The sequence below is a fragment of the Phoxinus phoxinus genome (genome assembly GCF_949152265.1).
Source record: "Phoxinus phoxinus genome assembly, chromosome: 21".
NCBI lineage: Eukaryota > Metazoa > Chordata > Actinopteri > Cypriniformes > Leuciscidae > Phoxinus > Phoxinus phoxinus.
This window is the reverse complement of record NC_136896.1, coordinates 8679590-8698472: the sequence shown is the minus strand read 5'-3', so window position 1 is coordinate 8698472 and position 18883 is coordinate 8679590. Positions and strand designations below refer to the sequence as shown.

Here is an 18883-nt window from a genome sequence, read left to right as displayed (position 1 = left end):
CTGTGTTTCCTGATTGTTTTTTGTTTGGATTATTATTAAAACCCATTGGCTGGTTTCACAGACGAGGCTTAAGTTAGTCCCTGACTTAACTGAAAACAACTTGCACTGACATATCTTCTAATGTTGAAAACAGCTGCTTAATATTTTTTTTTGTGGAAACTGATACAGTTTTTCTTTAACTCTTTGATGAACACAAATTTCAAAGAGCAGAATTTACTTAAAAATATATATTGTAACAGTGTAAAGGTCTTTACTGTCTCTTTTGATCAATTTAATGTGTCCTTGCTGAATTTGATTTCCAGTAGGCTATATTAATAACCTTTTTTTAAACAGAGCAAAGTAGGCTACATAAGCATAATTGCATTTTGAGAGTTTCGCCAGAATGCCAAGCTGAAACCAAGCAATGGAAACGTATAGCGTTATGAATGTTTTGCTATTTATAGAATAGGGAAGTGTTTTTACTGGTACTTAGAAAGGACACAGGCCTATTTACGGGGTTTGTGCTTTTCTTTTTTCCAATGCATAAAACTTTCCTCCCACAAGTGTCAGCTACCACCACCCTGAATGAGCTGCTCTCAGAACGATCAAAAAGCCAGAGTGGGAGACACTACCATAGCCTACTCCCTAGAAGTTCAGACATAACTCATATTCTTTTTTAGCTTCTATTCTTATTCATTTGTGTTTGTGGGTATCTGCACGGAGTGCACGCACACTTAAAAAAAAACTTAACCAAAGCTTCACGCTGATTGGTTGTTCTCCATCTTTAGGACACGCCCCTCCTGCACTCTGCAGAGCATGAGGGTTTCATGCAGTGACATCCGGTCTCTCTACTGTTACTGCGCGAATACTTTCAAACACTCTTTCCAGCTTAATTCTTTAGATGTGGTTTTATGTACATTTCAAATAGTCGATTTCAAGTTGGCAGGTTAAGGTTGGGTTTTGTCAAACCGCCAGCAGATAATATCTCCGAATCACAAGATCAGCGCATGTGTAAAGCGCAGCTATCATGGTGCTGAAATCAGAAGATGGAATCGGTGAGTCGATCTAACGTTAATAAGTTTTCACATTTGCAGTGGCCAATGATGTTTAAAAATATAATCGTTGTGGCTTTGTTTTTGTCTCCTGCTTTTTGAATTGTTGAATATGAATGGAAACCGTTACGGTCGATATGCAACAGGTCCATCCATGCTGTCTGAAGGGAAAGGTAAATGATGTCCGATTTGTAAACGATTCATTCGTTTTAGTCGGATCGTATCAGTGAATCGATTGAACCGTTTCACAAAACTAATCTGAACGATTTGTTTAACGTTACGTATCGGGCTGAATCGGACCTAGCGGTTTTCTAATCAACAGCTTTTTATTAAACAGTACAACACATCAAAGCACGAAGGCCAATACATGGAAACAACAAAAGAAGACAAAAAGATGCACAGAGACAGATGATGTGTTGCTAAGGTAACAACAAACAAACAAAACAACAACACTGTAGGCCTAATAAATTTACACCTTCAGAAGATGAAGACATGTGATGAAAATGGAAGATATGGCTTGTCATCTATGAATGGATAAAAGAGAGGTTTATAGCCAGTACATTTTTGTTTATAACCAAATAAACACATTTATAAACATAAATGTATGAGACATTTAGTTTATAAATGAATTATTTAATATTTCCATACATTTTCTTTTGAGTTGTCAAATATTCCAAAGAAAACACCGTTAATACAGAAGGAAAAGTCACTTACAAAATAAGATCGGATAAACATGAACAAATCTGACCATAATTTCTCTGTGTGGGTGCATTGCCAAAACAAGTGAATGACATCTTCCTCAGAAGAGTGACAAAAACAGCAATTCAATATCTAACTTATATTTCCTAAGAAAGGCGTTGGTTGGGTAACATTTGTGTTAATTTAAATTTAATTTAATCAATTTAAATGTTATTTCTATTACTTTATTGGTTTTGCCTCATAAGTGACAAATTAAGACCATACTTTCTCCCAGGGTAAATTCTCTACAATATTATTCCAATATGGCTATTACACAAGGACGTTCTATTATCTCTCTGAAAGAGAGCTCTGATTTTAGAATATTTTTTTTTGTTGCTCTACAGAAAAGCATACATTTCTGATCATTGTGTCTGTACAATGCACATTAAAACAATCCCACACAAGCTGATCTGACCTCTACCATGACTCGGTTAACTTTAATGACCCAGCGGATGGAGGCACTCTCACTTGACTTGACCTATTGATATTGGATGCCAGTAGCAGGTTCATTTTTGTTAAACTTAATACATAAGTTATCATGTAGAGAAAATGAGTTCTGTTTAAAAAATAAATAAATAAATGGATATAGAATAGTAAGTGTTAGTATTAATGGGTTGACAAAAAAGATGCATCTTTAGTTATTTCTTGAAAATGGATCAAAACTCAGTAGCTCAGATTGAGTTATGCAGGTCACTCCAGCAGCTTGGAACAGTCAAGGTAAAGGTCAGTGAAAGTGATTTTGTGTCTCTTTGGTATGGCACCACAAGGCGCAGTTCACGTGCAGAACGCAAGCTTCTGGAGGGGCTTATAAGTTTGAAGTAGTGAGTTTAGGTATAGGGGTGCAGAGCCAGTGGTTGTTCTGTAGGCAAACATCAGTGCCTTGAGTTTGATGCGAGAGGCAATTGGCAACCAGTGCGTTTATAAAGAGAGATGTGACGCTCTCTTCGGCTCATTAATGAACACTTCTGGTGCAGCATTCTGGATCAGCCATCCATCCGTCCGCCCGCCCATCCAAATGTGTTTTTACTCTTTGCTTCTCTCCCTTTTGTTGATTCAGATGAGAGTTAAAGCATGTGCTGAGACAGAGCCCCTCAAGACTGCCCCTCAGTATGAACAAACTGTTCTGAAATAGCACAGTGACACTACTGACTGCTGTAATACACTAATTTAAATGAAAACTTGTCCTGATATGTCGCCTCCCAAACTTTACAGAATTTGTCGCTTTTCTTTATCTTTAGCATTTTAATAATACATTTATATTATGTTTTATTCCTATTCCAATATACAGTATTTCTGGATAAGAAAGGAAGTAATTAAAGAAGGCTTAATTTCAGCTGCAGTTTTCCATACAACTTTATGTGCATCTAGTTACATAGTTTGATCAGTAATAGTCACATGTTCATTGAATAAATAACATGGATTTAGACTTTCAAAAGATCCATCGCATAGTTTAGTGATGTTTTTTTATTTGACCTAAAGTCTACATTGTGACTCTGGGCTTTCGGAAGTGGGTGTTTGAGACCAATCCTCTCCATCCGTACCCTCCTTACCCTGGATATCCAGGTCAGGAGTGGCTTTACTTGGTGCGACCCCAAATCAAGTCCTCTAGATTAAGAAAGGCCTGTCTCGAGTCGGTTCTCTTTTAGGATCTGCTTTTTTATTACTCAAACTAAACCATGTGCTCAGAGGTTTTTGCTGTGTGATCAAGTGAATTATTATTATTTTTTTTTCAATAATGACATTCTGACTGAATTCAGGTCACGTCTAGCTCAGATGTTTTTTCTGGTCAGAGTACCAAAGCTTATGCCTTGCTGAGTTTTTTGAGCTATGAAAACAGGCTAAACTGGACTGAGCCAGTACTGTGTTGGGAAAACCAGACTATATAGGACAGAAACCGCAACACGCCTAAATGCAAACACATCCGTGCGGGAGAGGTATGTTTGTTTTGTCTCTTTTATTGCGGATGGAATAAGAATAAGACAAAAGCTGAGCAGAAGAATGGAAGGTCACTTCATGTACACTTTTATCTTTTTTGTTCCTTTCTTTTTGTTTAATGGTCTCTTTCAGCATTTGTTTTGTCTTTTGTTTAAAAAAGAACACCAGCGTTTATTTGATTCATTTTATTTCGTCCTTGTTGAATAGAAGTCTTAATTTCTTTAAAAAGAAAATCTTAGTACTGACCCCAAACTTTTGAACGGTAGTGTATATTAACAAATTCCACGGGGCAAAATTCTGTGCAGCCACAGGGTGGAGCGCTGGAGTGTGCTGAAATAAGTGTGTGTGTGTGTGTGTGCCGGGGGAGGAGACAAGAGGAGAGGGTTACGGAGAGCCATAAAGAGAAAGAACATGAAGGAGAGAGGAGGGGGTCATTTTGAGATACAGCAGAGTTTGTGCTGAGAGCAGAGCAGTCGAGATCTCAAACTGGCCGCCTCATTTCCCTGTAGCATCACTTCCACTCACATATGGAGCGCTGGAGATTACTGGAAGATCTTGGGAGTTTGGCTTCTGCTGCTTTTTCTGGGTAGCAATATCGCATGAATGTGTATTTATCTGGCTAATTGGATCGAAACAAAAACTGGAAAGCTGGAATTGTACAGGCATAGAGCTGTCATTCAGTGCTACAGGATTATTATACTCAGGTACATTGTCCTTTTTTATGTTTTATGCATTTACAGTCATTTGTCTCCATCATCCTACTTTCTAAATGTAGCAGTGTGTCACATCTACATCTAATAAATCATGTGCTTGACAAACACAATGACAGTTTCTTTTGCAGGCTTGTGGATGACTTTTCCCTTCACTAGTCATTGTAGAATGAGCGCCAGTATGACATCAGGAAACTCATGGCAGCCACGGCACATATAGCCTGTATAGATGGAGGCTTTGTACGCGCTTCTGGGATGACTTGATTACGCTGTAATTCTGATCTGTGGGTTGTGTCCTTTCTTATCAGTGTGTTTGCAGAGACAATGCTTAGAAGGAGCAAGTGGTGGGTGTTCTTGTATCAACTGATGTTTCAGCTCAGATTCTTTATGATTGTTGCAGCTTTGTCCTTTTTCCTGTTGTTTTTTTCTTCATTTGTACATATTAACGTGATATAGTACTGTATATTGGCGTATAAGGTAGTGAGCTATGCAAGTACACAAGTTTGGACAATGCATTGCAAACATGCAGCATACATTTGAACATAATTGGCGATAGCAAACCTCCATACTCAAGGGGGCGATAGAGTTTGCTTCAGAAGCATCTGTAAACAATGTTTTTATTCAGCTAGTTATAAAAATGTTGATAGTTTTAAGGGTTAGTTCATCTAATCATTTCTCACCCTAATGTAGGGGTGTGACGAGACCCTTATCTCACGAGACAAGACGAGACACGAGATTGGGTTTACAAGAACGAGACGAGATTTTTGCACAATATTTGATAGAAATCCTCAATGACAAAATTCATGACTGGAAAAATAGTCTGCAGGTGCATTTTGAAATGTTTTAACTAAATCATCTTGTTATGAATGTCATTTCAGTTCTACTTTATGAGTATGAATGATCAAATACATTGAAATACAACAATATACAAGCATGTTTATTATTTTCTATGCAGATTCACTACCCTACAAAATCACCCCAATCATTCTAGAATTATAATTTTTTCCAAATAGTTATTCATCTGGTAAAACTGTTTTAATATCGCAGAAAAACAAAATATAGCCTACCAATGTCAGTTTTTTTCAATATTGTGCCGCCCTAATACCTCTAGATATCATCAAATATGATCAACGGAAGCTCAAACATGCTAGCTTGATGCATGACAACCAATGAGGTTGGTTCTTGCTTGTCAAGCAAGTGCTTTTGAGCATCTGTTGGACATGTTTGATGAGCTCAATTTATGTGCATTAATCAATGTTTATAGTTAACTTTACTAGCAAAGTTATATTCAACTGTTGCTCTGCCATGACAGTAGATGAGCTAAAAGTTAATAGTTTATGCTAATTTTCCAGTAATAGTTTATGCTAATTTTCTTTATAGCGAGTTATATAGCGAAAATAACTAATTTTAAAGCATGTTTCAATGTTGAATGAATGTATAATGAAGTTAAAGTTGACATTTTTCCGGTCCCATCCGCCATCTTGGATACATTTTTTTTCACTTGTTACAATGTATCATGGGATTGCCTGCTCCACAAAGGATGCATGTGATGTAATTTGGCCAAAATTAGGTATCTTTGAAGGCAGCTGAAGGTTCTTTCTACCTTCACGTCGGAAGTGTGTTTCCTTTAAAATGCCTTCTACTCAGTTTAGAATCTAAACTGGGGTCCTTTAAGATTAATGGTCATGTATAGTCTATTTTTGTATCTGTTTCTTCTTCTCTTCATCTTTGATTGATCAGTCAGTGCAGACATGCCTAATAAGAAATGTTTGGTTAGCGTTTTCTCTGGAAAACAACCTCTGGGTTCCCTGTTTTCTTCAGCCCTTTACAATGTCCAAATGACAGCATGTAGCCAGTGACTTGATTGATGATGGCACATTCTTCTGCCCCTGTGGTGTTTGTTTGTAGGGGGTCTCTGGTCAGCAGAGAGAGTATGTCAGGCATGGTGTCCTGCTCACGCTGTGGGTCACTGTGGAAAAGTTATTGAAGTTTTAAAAATGTCTTATAAAATCTCTGTGGTTCTCTTGATGCCAGCATAACGATAGAATGGGCGAATAACATCCCATAGAGTTGCTTTGGATGGACCTGGGCCATATCTTGGGATAACATCATAGAGATTGTGTTCAAAAAGCCATTCAGAACACCTTAGCAACTGAATAGCAACCATAACATCATTTTGTTTGTGGTATGTTTTTCTGCTATTACTATTTTAAGTGTGGAAATGTACATTTATAGACTTGTCTTCTGTTTTTTCATAAAGAGTAAAAACCAAGCATTTACTCTTCAGAATGGTCATTCAGTGACAACGTGCTCACAAGCAACAGTTCGCGTGATTACGGCCTGCCAGAACTTCTGTGCTCTGACAGTCACATGGTTGCGCTGGGAGAGAACTGCAGGGTGATGCACCGCTGTGAGTGCCAAGAAGTGCCACCGCTGGTGACATTGAGTCAGAGCTGGATCACATTACCCATGAGAGCTTGCTCTAGTTTGATATCTCATTTTAGAATATATCTGGCACTTAAAGGCTGTGATGATACAGCGATTCTACTCAGAATCCATATAGTGATTCTTTTAACACTAAATACTTGGACATATATACTTAATACTTTCTTTCATTTCATCTGATTCTGATACACTATATTGACGGTTTTCTAAATTGGGCCATCGAATTTAATCAAGGAATCGTCAAAGCCCTAGACCTCATAATTACGTTGCTATACACAATCATAAGGCTCCAACCAAGATTTAAATGATCTTAATGGAAAAGAAACCATTATCCATTAATGCTGTACAGTAATGTTGCCCACAAGAGACACCCAACGTCCCAGAAAACTCCACCTTCCAGCCACGTGGCCGGCAGACACTTTGACATAAATTTAGAGTGCCTTCTCCCTAAAGATTTATATGCTCATATCGATGTCAAAGGCAGACATGTGTCTCTGCTATTGTGGCACTTGCCTGCGAGTTCTGACCAACATTTGACTTGGAAATTAATGGTAACTTGCTCGTGGTTGAGGGCACTCCAGCTTGGATAAAAACCGTGCGACTGCCTTGTTGCCATGGCCAAACATAGAACCATTGTCATCCTGCTTCAGCTTATGAATTTGGATAACTCAAGCCAGGCAAGAAGCTGCAATATTGAATTTATAAATAAACATGTTTGTGTCCAACCAGCGTACTGGCAACTGGTGTGATGTTTCCTGGCTACGGCCTGCTTTTATTCATATTCTAATTTACATTCATCGAATCCTTATGCTCTGTTTGACGTGCGTTAATCATTTTGACAATTGTGATTTTTGTGACTTAAAGCTACACTGTGTGAGATTTTCTCCCATCTAGCGGTGAAATCGTATATGACTACCAACTGAATATTACTTTCTAGCCCTTCCTATTCCGAGGGCCGTTTTAACTCCTACGGTGGCCGTATTATTTGATGTAGACGTTGTTCTGGCGTTATGCACAACCATGCTATAGTTAGCCAAGCAACTATAAAACTTTAAATTTACACAAATAGGCTGAATTACCTGTCGAGAAGAAAGCAGGCAACTTTGGCGTCCCTTTTAAAGTCCTTGCTCCTCATGAGCTTTTTCCATCTTGGAAAAGCCACTCCAATATTGACTTTGGTCTTGTTGATTTGGCGGAGCTTGAATTTCCAGGTATGTCCCTCTTTGGCTAATGTATTTTTAAGATGGACGTAGGGCTGGGCGATAAATCGATTTTATCGATTAACTCGAGTGTGTAGTGTACATCGATGTGTTTGAATGAAAATCGGTTTTCTCTATAATATCCACCGACGCTCCCCTCTGGGCTTCCGTAGTTCCGAACGCGCTCAGCGCGTTTGCCATAGAGCTACACAAACAACATAGCAAATGAACAAGACCGCGGCTCCACAAGCACACTCGCCAAAAACATTTACTAACTGAATCTGCAGAGCTGCCAACTCTCACGCATTCACAGTGAGACTCACGCAGTTGTCACTTTCCACACGCTCTCACGCCACACATCCATTTCTCACGCAGAGAAAATCGCGAAGCAAAGAGGACGGTGACACCGACAGAGAAGGTTTACGGTACTATTGATATAAAACAAATTCTCAGCTCTCAGATTCTGTCAATTTAATTACAAAATTCAAACAATAAACACCGTTTTGGTGCTTGTAAATGTGACGTGACAGATCGCAGAGAGATCTCAGTTCAAGCGGCACGTGAACCGGTCATCTGTTGCTACTAACTTAGTTAATATAAATAAACACGAATGATCAATAGGTAATTTGAAAGATACAGTATGTAATGTAATAAAATCGATAGATCAAGTGTTTTTCAACCGCGGACAGAGGTCCATAAACAGCTGGAGAACAGTCGGGTAAGTTAACGTTTACCTCAGGAAAGCCGTTTAATAACCATAACACGTTAGTTGGACTTAAAGGTGCATTAAGCAACTTTTCATGTTAAAAATACCCGTTTTTCTAACCCATACATGCTTAAACAATTGCCTGATGGGCTGAATGAGCTCTTCTCTGATCACTGAGATTGTCTCTATAATCCAATTGTCTGTAGAGAGGAGTATTTTGTTAAATATGATAACTATATTACATTTTTATTATATTTTTACCTATATCATTAAATTATTATAACGTTGCCATTGTAAAATGGCAGCTGACAGGGCTCTGTATGTTTACAGTAGGTGACTTTTTTTTTGGGAGAGAACAATTAACAACACATTAACGCATCTACTGTACCTAATATTTATCTGAAGGAATCGATATTGAATCAAGATCAGAATCAAATCACAAGAATTGAAATTGTGAGCATTAATAAAAAACAGTAGCATACAGTCAGTGTACCATGTAAACATTGTGTTGTCACTATACTTAATAAAATTCTGTTTAGTCACCAACTGATGCAAGTTTTTTTTTTTTTTTTACATTTACACCCATTTTATGTTGTGTTATGTTACATTTTCACTGTTTACAAAGGCAGGGCCTGCCATCTTGGCTAGCTAAAACTTGTTTTAAACAATTTATTTGTCATCTGCATATTGATTTTAAATAGGGGGGGAAAAAAATCGATTTAAATCGTAAATCGGATTTTTTATGAAAAAATCGGGGATTTTTTTTTAGGCCATATCGCCCAGCCCTAGATGGACGCGCAACATGACTGCCACTATTTGAGCGACTCGAACAGATCATACGCTGACAGATCATACGCTTACGAGAATACTTGTTTAGTTGGTGTAAGTAATTACACATGAATTAGCACATATAATTTTCAATCAACTTAAAATCAACGTTAAAAATTACACAGTGTAGCTTTAAGTTTATGTCTGTTAGGTTTGAAGCCATTTAGGCTTATGCTAATGCTCCTAAAGGTCGACAAGTTTTTTACCTGAGATAAGTTTAAAATTTGCAGTCTCTCTGTTCTGGGTAAATGGACTAAAAATATTGATGACTCATCTTTAACTACAGATTTTTTTTTACACAATCTGATAGCATGAGAATGTTCTACACCCAAATACCACTAGCAACTGACTAGCAATTAGCAAAGCATGGTCATGGCTGTAAGTGAATTGTGAACTGTGATTGACATGGCCAATACCATAAGAAATCAAATAAAATCAAGAGTGACATCATCATTTCTTTTTAATTTATGTGCCCCTGTAATCTAATGCAACATAATCTGTGACATCTCTGATGACTGTTTTTCTTGTTCAAGAAGATTTTTCACTCGGATATACGGCACAATAGGGAAGAAAAGACTATAGCAACTTTTGTTTCATGCTGACTTTAAACTAGGATTTTGGCTTCAAGTGATTCATTAGAAATGTGCTAATGTGAAATGCTAATGCAGCTTTAACATGAGCGCTTTGTCTTTTCAATGGGAAGCACATGAGGAAGCATTAAGCTAGTAACTGCCTGAACGTGTGCAGATGCATAATGGGCTTCACGGTGGGTACAATTTGTAGGATCATGTGTATGCATGAAGATGCACAAACTTTGACTTGCTGTGAAATGATCTGTGTTTATCGGTAGCCCGCTGACCACTTTTTATTTGAGAGTACTGCTGCGACAAACCAGAAAGATCCTGTTAATAATGCTGTCTACGCTGCAAGCAACTGTCGATTATAATGCAGTATAAACAACAGATTTGTTTATTAATTGGGTTGCTCCAGGTTTTTCACGCAGCATGTCACATTGCTTCAGTGCAGACAGGGTGTAAAGATGTTTAGTATACATATACAGTAATTGGTAGAGTTATCGGAATTATTTAGAAAAGATTCCACAAATCATTGTTGTATTTCTTTTAAATAATTGTGAAGAAAAGCATAAAAATATCCAAATCAACCATTGATAGAAAGTAACAGGTTGTCAAATCTCCAAATGGTTTGTGTTGAGAAGTTACAAATGAATTTGTGTGGAATCAATATTAACACTTTGTTCTGGAAAAGACTGACTAGCATTTAACAGGTAAGATGATTGAAAATATAAAGCAGGTCTAAAACAGTCGTTGTCATTGGTTACCGCACATTACAAAGCCAAATGAAAATGAAGTGTCATTCATTTAACTTGGTCATTTTATTGAATGGACCTCATTCACCCCTCATTTTCATAAATGGCCCCCGAGCTACACAATTTAAGCAGCTATGATTTAGAAATTATATTTTAGCTTTGGTTGGTGATTAAACTTCACTGCCTTGTGTTGTCTGCTCAGTTTGGATGCCCTAAATAGCAAGTCATTCAAGACATTCTTTCTTGATTCATATGATTCAGCATGTGCCGTTCCAGCTAGAAAGTCACAGTTAACCTTTTCCTATTCAGATAGGAGTTGATTTTGGGCCTGTGGTATATGGTATGCTATGCGTCATGTAATATGCCATTCAAAAGTTTGGAGTCAGTACGTTTTTCAGCAAGGATGGATTAAATTGATCAAAATAGTAAAGACTTTAATAATGTTGACTTTAATACAATTTCTATATCAAATAAATGTTGTTCTTTTTTATCTTTCTATTTATTAAAAAATCCTCAAAAACGTGTCACTGGTTCCACAAAATATTAAGAAGTACAACTGTTTTCAGCATTCATAATAATCAGCATATTAGATCATGTGACGCTGAAGCCATCCAGAAATAGTTAATCCATAAATTTAAGTGTAGATATTATTTCCTCACCATCATGTCTTTTAACAGAAGTACACTAAAGAAGTACACTTTTTTTTGTCCTGTGACTCCTGTCTCTTTAAGACTACAAGTTATCCTTGTCCCCTGGGCTACTTTTTCCATAGATGTAAATCCATATCCAAACAAGTGATGCTCATATATTCGGGGGAAAATGCTTGTAATGCAAATTTAGCTTACGCAGTGGGCTGTGTGTTGAAACTCCACGCAGTCCATGTGATTAATGTGTGTGATGTCTTATCTAAGTTCCTCTGAAATAAATGTCCACTAATACAGCTGCCCACACACTCCTACCTCTCCTCTCTTCCTGAGTGAACTTTTCAACACATGTATTTTGTGTAAACTCCAGCCTCACCTGAGGCGAAACTAATGGATTTCTTCTGGAGGTTGCAATACCAATTTCTACAAAATAAGGGGGGATGGGCTGCTTTCTGGACGGGATTTCTGCTTACAGACTGCCTGTCAAACATCCCAGCTGGAGTTCAGCAAGGAAATGCATGCGGTGCATTACTATGGCAACAAAAAGTCGTTCAGAAACATGGCTATCCATGTGATCAGTGAAGGCGATCGGTGGGCAGGCTGTAGGTTTGGAGGAGGAGGTGTCTTTAACACAATGGTGATATTCTCATCAGCTAATGGTGCTGTAACGTTAGGGCCTGGTGGTTTGGGAACTGTTGCTATGGCAGCATGAGATAACCATGACAACCTCACTTTTATGTGATGGTGTAAATGGAACAAGGAATCAATTAGTCCTCCAGATCTCCACGGGCCGCTAGTAGGGTCTCTGTAGGTCCCCTGCAGGGTCAGGCTATCACACGGGCCACCAGGAAGGGATTTAATGAGGTCACATTGAAAGGTGAGGGTCGTCATATCATATGACTGAGTGTCTTTATTTTTATTGGGAGGTCAGCTGATCACATGGCTAGGGAAGGTCAGGGTCGACTTTAAATGCCTTTGTCTTAACATACTTTTGTTGTATTTAAGTTTTTCAATACCAAAGGAATTTTGTGGTGTTGTTTTTATGGTGGCCTCAAATGCCCCATGTAGTTTTTAGACTCCATTAATGAGGCTGTATCTTGACAAATGACCTCTGTCTAAAAATGACATGAGACCATTCATCTCCACTGCCAATCATGTTTTACACGTTACTGATAACAGAAATTTGTCTGGCAGGGACTGATTCACTGTATATTATAAAAAATTATGTTAATGGTATAATAATAATGATGATAATAATAATCAGTGTTGGGGGTAATGCATTACAGGTAACGTGAGTTATGTAATTGGGTTACTTTTTCCAAGTAACTAGTAAAGTAAAATTTACTTTACAGCACTGTTAAATTTTGAGTTACCGTACTTAGTGTACTACTAAACCAAATGTGAACCTGAATTTACTCATCTCACATCTCACAAAAAACAGATTCAGTATTTCTCAAAATGAATAAAAACTGTAAAACACAAACTCAGAATGTTACACAAACCTGCAATAATTAATTGTTAAATTACACAAGTATCACTCTATTTAATGTCTTTGTTACTTACCTTTGATCTAATTCAACCATCACATTTGTTAATTGTTTCCCCCTATTCTTCTGTAATCGCAGCTGAAAGGTTTATTTGAGGTGGATCTGCATTTCCTTTTAAGCTTATTTATTGGTGTGACCAAAAACAGAACTTTATATTTTTTTTTACAAACAAGCAAGTCCAGCCCAGATGAGAAAAAGTAACGCAAAAGTAACGTAACTCATTAGTTTTGATAAAAAGTAACTAAATAACGCAATTAGTTACTTTTTAGGGAGTAACGCAATGTTGTAATGCATTACTTTTAAAAGTTCAATACTGATAATGATAACAATGAATTATGATTAATTTAAAAAAATACCTCAATACCTTTTAAATTAAATTTTTTATATAGTTTAATACTTAAAAAAAAAAGAAAACTAATGTACATTTTCGCCATATATTTTTGGGTGGCCTATAGTTAACAAATTTAACATATTTTTACTATTGTTTTTTATTTATTTTTTTAAATTAAAAACTACTAGCATTTTTTATATATATAATTTTCCTTCAGGGTTTTTTCCCCCAGGTATTACAAAAAAAAGTCACTTTTGAGAAGTACTTCAATTTAACCTAAACCCTAAGTTCATGTATGCTGTATTAATATCTTAATATAATGCACAAAGATAAAGCAGAGTCTTTCTCTGACTGGCATCAGCCAAACCAAGCGGAATCAGGGGGATGTTGGCCCACAGCCCGGTATTGAACTGACTGACTTGGTGCTCTTGAACAAAGCACTTAAACTCAATTGCTTCAGAGAAATCTTTAGGTTTATGGATGTAAGGTTCATATGAATTATTTGTGTTCTGCAAATTCCAACATCAGACCTCTCTAGAGCACATCAGAACTGCTGAGCAGAATGGCTTTTTTTCTGATGGTCTTTGGCTGGTTTGCCAAGATTGGGAATCAGCAGAGACCTGGCAATATATTATATCAATATATGGGTCATGTTATGAAAGCATTGAATTTAAAAAAGAAATGTTTAGTACATAGTTTTGGAAAACTGGATTATATTGCAATCTTTTACTGACATGTTTCTTTTGATCTGATACATATATTTTGATGAAAATAAATAACTAAAGATAATAGTTCTTGGTGTGAGAGTATGGACAGATAACTATTTTGTTTTTCCCCTAACCCATTTGGGCAAATAAATACCGAAATGGCTTGCTAGTTTGTGTGATGTGTCCTGGCTAGCCACTACAAATTCTTCGAAATAGCTTTTAGTTTAAGGGAAAAGCATTTAATGAAATGAACAACTTTTTGTTTTGCTCTGAGAACTTCCTGATGTTCTCGATCTGAGCCCCATATAAACACCGCTGCTGTGTGTTTCTAGCTATTGATTGCCGAGTTGGTTTGTGTCTCAAAGGCTTTACCTCAAACAATTTACTACTATTCTCTTGCTCACAATCTCCACAAGCTCTTTTTTTCCTTTGTTGCACATCCCTCCTTCTTTTTACATCAGTTCTGTTTCTCTGAAAATATTTATTTAGCCCATGTAACCTCTTAGAAATGTACAAAAATGTTTGAGTCAAGAGACCGCAGCTTGACCATTTGCATATTTGTGTTTGTTCACTTTTGTACATCTGAATCCTCATTGTTTGCTTTTGTTTGTTTCCTAACAAAGTGCCGGACGACCTGACGCCAGAGGAGAAGCAGGAGCTGGAGAACATTAGGAGACGTAAACAGGAGCTGCTAGAGGACATACAGGTAATGACTTCAGGTCATTTCTCTGAAGCGGCTACTTTCTGCCTTTAAAGTCATTTGAATCCATCCACTGTAGTTTTGAGTGAGTTTGCTCTTTGAACCGCCTGATGTCTCATTAATTATAATAATTAATACTACCAAATCAACTGTATGCCCCTCTCTCTTGGCCCTGGGCAAGGCAGCTGGAATGAGGTGGATCTGTAGAGAATAGGAATTGGATCAGGGGAGGGGCTTCCTGTGCACAGTTTTAGTGTACAGGATTGATGGGATGTCCCACCCTGGGACATAGACTGTAACAGCTGGCTCATGAAGGGGCGGTATGCTTTGGAGCAGATGGTGCAAGCCAAGTCCAGCGAATTCAATTATGCTGATTCTATTACGCAATTGGAATGTCAACCATTGATGTCCCTCCTGCCAAACACTGTCCCCTTCGTTTCTTAAATGACTTAATCAATCATGTAAACCTTTAAATGAAGTTTGTTGGCATATCTTTGGCATTCATCTTTGCCACTAACTGCCAGTTCCATTCCAGTCTCCTGCCATTTCCTGATTGCCCTTGAACAGCATGACTGCCATCAGAAGAGGAACTATCTCTCTCTTTAAATAGTCATATATTTACTCTTCTCAAATTAGACGTGTATTTATTTTCTGAAATTAGTTTTTTTTTTTTTTTACTTTGTTACTTTGTTTTAATGCCAAATATGATGGTATTCTTGATTCTGACACCATCTTTATTTTTGCTTAGTTTACTAGACTACATCATTATACACTACCGTTCAAAAGTTTTTGGTCTTTTGGAAAAAATATTTTATGATAGCCAAGACTGCAATTTTTTACATCAAAAATACAGTAACACACTTATATTTTGAAATATTATTACAATTTAAAATAAATGTTCTCTATTGTTATATATGTTTAAAATGTAATTTATTCCTGTGATGCAAAAATGAATTTTTAGCATCATTGCTCCAGTCTTCAGTGTCACATGATCCTTCAGAAATCATTATAATATGCTGATTTGGTGTTCAAGAAACATTTCTTATTATTATCAGTGTTGAAACCGGTTATGCTGCTTTTTTTCCTGATTATTTGATGAATAGAAAGTTCAAAAGAACAGCATTTATTTGAAACCGAAATCTGTTGTAACATTATAAATATCTTTATTCTCACTTTTGATCAATGTAATGTATCTTTGCTAATTTGAAGTATTAATTTAAAATAAATCTTAATGACCCCAAACTATTGAACAGTAGTCTGTCAAAATATTTGTGAAAAGTACTGTTTAAAACCTTTTTTATTTATTTATTATTCTTTAAAGTTGGGCTATGCAACGATTAATCGCATCCACAATAAAAGTTTGTGTTTACATAATATATGCATTGTGTATATATTATTTTGTATATATAAATACACACACATGCATCTATATATTTAATAAATATTTGCATGTATATACTGTGTATATATATTTATATATAATTTATATTATTATATAAATATTTTATATATCAAATTAAGAAGTGTATTTATATATGCAAAATAATAAGTTTCACTCTCTGCTGAGCATTTGAGGTGCCATAACCGAGTCCATAAAAGCTCAGCTTTATGAATTTTTTATTTCATTGTTGAAAAATGTGTCTGGCTGAGTAAGATTCCTGGGAGTGTCATGATGAACATGTAGCAGAGGATTTGTCCTGTGTGGAGAGACAGACAGTAGAAGATGAGTTAACTGGAGCGTTATAAGACCTTCACATGAATAGAGGTTGTGATGGGTCATGATCATAGAGAACTGATTGAATCAGCTCAATATAGCAGACCACCACTAGACCCTCTTACACTCTTAATGAAGGAGCCATGTGATGCTGCCCGCCAGCAGACCCCCCCTCTGACCTGGAACACACAAGTCTCCCTTCAGGCAGTACAGCGTTCACGATGGGTCACCATACCAAGATTTCAGTAGTCCATACCAAAATGAAATTTCATGGTTTTTGATACCAAAGCATATATGCTGTTGAGCACAGTCCTTGGAGTTTTACTCCAAATGTCCTTGCTTTTTTTTGTTCAGTAATTGGCATACACACTTTCTCTCACATACTAAGTTATGGTCTGATCTGAATCAGGTCAGCTCTGGAGTATTATTATTCCTCTCAAGTGAAAGAGACTAGACAGAACTTTAGCCTTCATGTATAAGTAAACATCTGTTGTTTCCCAGAGTGCTTCTGATTTTCACTACAATAACCAGCGAGTTTGAAAATCGATGTTAGGCTGTCTGAACTAAATGTTTTTTGTTCGCGCTCACTGAACCAGATGTGTTCAGACATTCAGCAGATCCAATCTGGCTCTGTCTTTCGTGTTCGGCACCGAAGGCCTTGTGCGGTTATTGATGATACTGTCGTCTATGTCAGTCCAATTAGGGTTAGCCGGAGCTGATCGATGCTGTGTGTGTGATAGCACGTCTCGGGATTTTAAGGTAGTCTGGCATTTGCAGCTGTTGAGTTTGGAGTATTGGCTTTTGGGAAAAAAGGTTAAAAGCAGTGGTTAGAAATAGTAGTGGTTTGTTCTTTTCTTTTCTGTTCATGTCATTTTCATTTATTTGAGGTGTTAAAACAACAACAACAACAACAACAAAAAACACATTTTATATATTATATATTTCCTAATACAGTTTGGCTCCGTTAATACTACACACAGTTATTCTTTACTTTGAAATGTTAAATGTCTCTGTGACTCCAACCACTGCCACAATAGTATTTCGACACCCAGTTTGCCAGTTAGTGGAAAACACAGCGATGGAATCCCGCAAACGAACTGGGTCAGAGATCGCAAAAAAACTTGCAAACGTACACATTAGCTGATCAACTTGTACTGTATGGCTTGTCGCTTTTCTTTATCAAATACGCTCTTTTCATTTTTGCGTCCTCACAAACCGCGTGAGCATCCATTCTGAGGAGGGGGCGGAGAAAAAAAACGTTCTCCATTATTTTGAATTTAGTCTCCAGTACCAAGTTCAACCGCTAGCTGTCAATATTACAGTGCACCTTTAAAGCCAAAGTGATCTTTTGATTTTTGTTTTTTTTTAAACACATTTTATAAATTTTTCCTAATACAGTTTGACTCAATGCTCAGTTAAAGCGATAGTTCACCCAAAAATAATTTTTTTGTCATCATTTACCCTCATATAGAAGATAAGAAAAAAAGAAGATATTTTGAAGAATGTTGGTAACCAAACAATTGACGGCCATTGATTAACTGCCATCTTTTGACTCTTTTTCCTACTATGGAAGTCAATGGCTACCGTCAACTGTCTGGTTACCAACACCCTTTTTAGTGATCACAATGGGTTTTTTTTTTTTACTCATTTTAATACGGTTTGACTCAGTTAACTCCATAGTGATCTTATGTTTTACTTTTTAAACCACTTATATTTTTATTATTACTTTTCCTGATACAGTTTGTTGTTGTTGCTATTCATATTATTTTTCATAATACAGTTTGGCTTAATTGTTGCACTTTATAGGCCCAGCAGAATCTGCTGATTATGATTTATTTATTTATTTTTTACATTTTCTACAGTTTTTTAGGGGAGAAAATCTGGAAAAAATCCGGAAAAAATGTAATGTGTTAAACGGAGCTAAGAGTTCTACACTCTTATTAGAACTTATTAGAAGCATGACGGTATTGGCCAAAATATTTTGTAAATGAAACCACAAGTGGTGGGAGATGTGTATAACTTTGTGTCTATTAAAAATAGGAAATGATAATGGTATAAATAGGTACACATTTAATATACTAAATAAAATGTAGTGATTAACCAAATGGTCCCAGGTGTCCTCCCTGATACCAGTGGGACAATAAGTAAATTGCTCATGTAATATTTGTCTAATGGAGATGAAGTACTCGATTAAAGTGACTGAAATGCCACGCTCAACCTCTCTGTCTCCATAGAGTCATGCAGGACAATCCTGGTTCACTCTCGGTCCAGCTGGAAAATTCTGGCTGTTGCCAAGAGACAGAGGAAGACATTAAATGCAC

At 36.8% G+C, this 18883-nt stretch overlaps 1 protein-coding gene across 4 annotated transcripts in view; it reads left to right on the top strand.

Annotated features, from left to right (window-relative positions):
- Positions 1–18883, top strand: part of cyth1b (cytohesin 1b) — a 66760-nt gene that overhangs the window by 33135 nt on the left and 14742 nt on the right. For 2 of the 4 annotated variants that reach the window (XM_079594575.1, XM_079594576.1), the window contains exon 2: positions 14772–14854. In XM_079594575.1, coding sequence (XP_079450701.1) covers positions 14772–14854 — 83 coding nt within the window. Of the gene's footprint in view, positions 1–739; positions 1035–4100; positions 4409–14771; positions 14855–18883 lie in introns of those variants that run through there. The other 2 variants (XM_079594577.1, XM_079594578.1) reach the window with 2 other exon arrangements.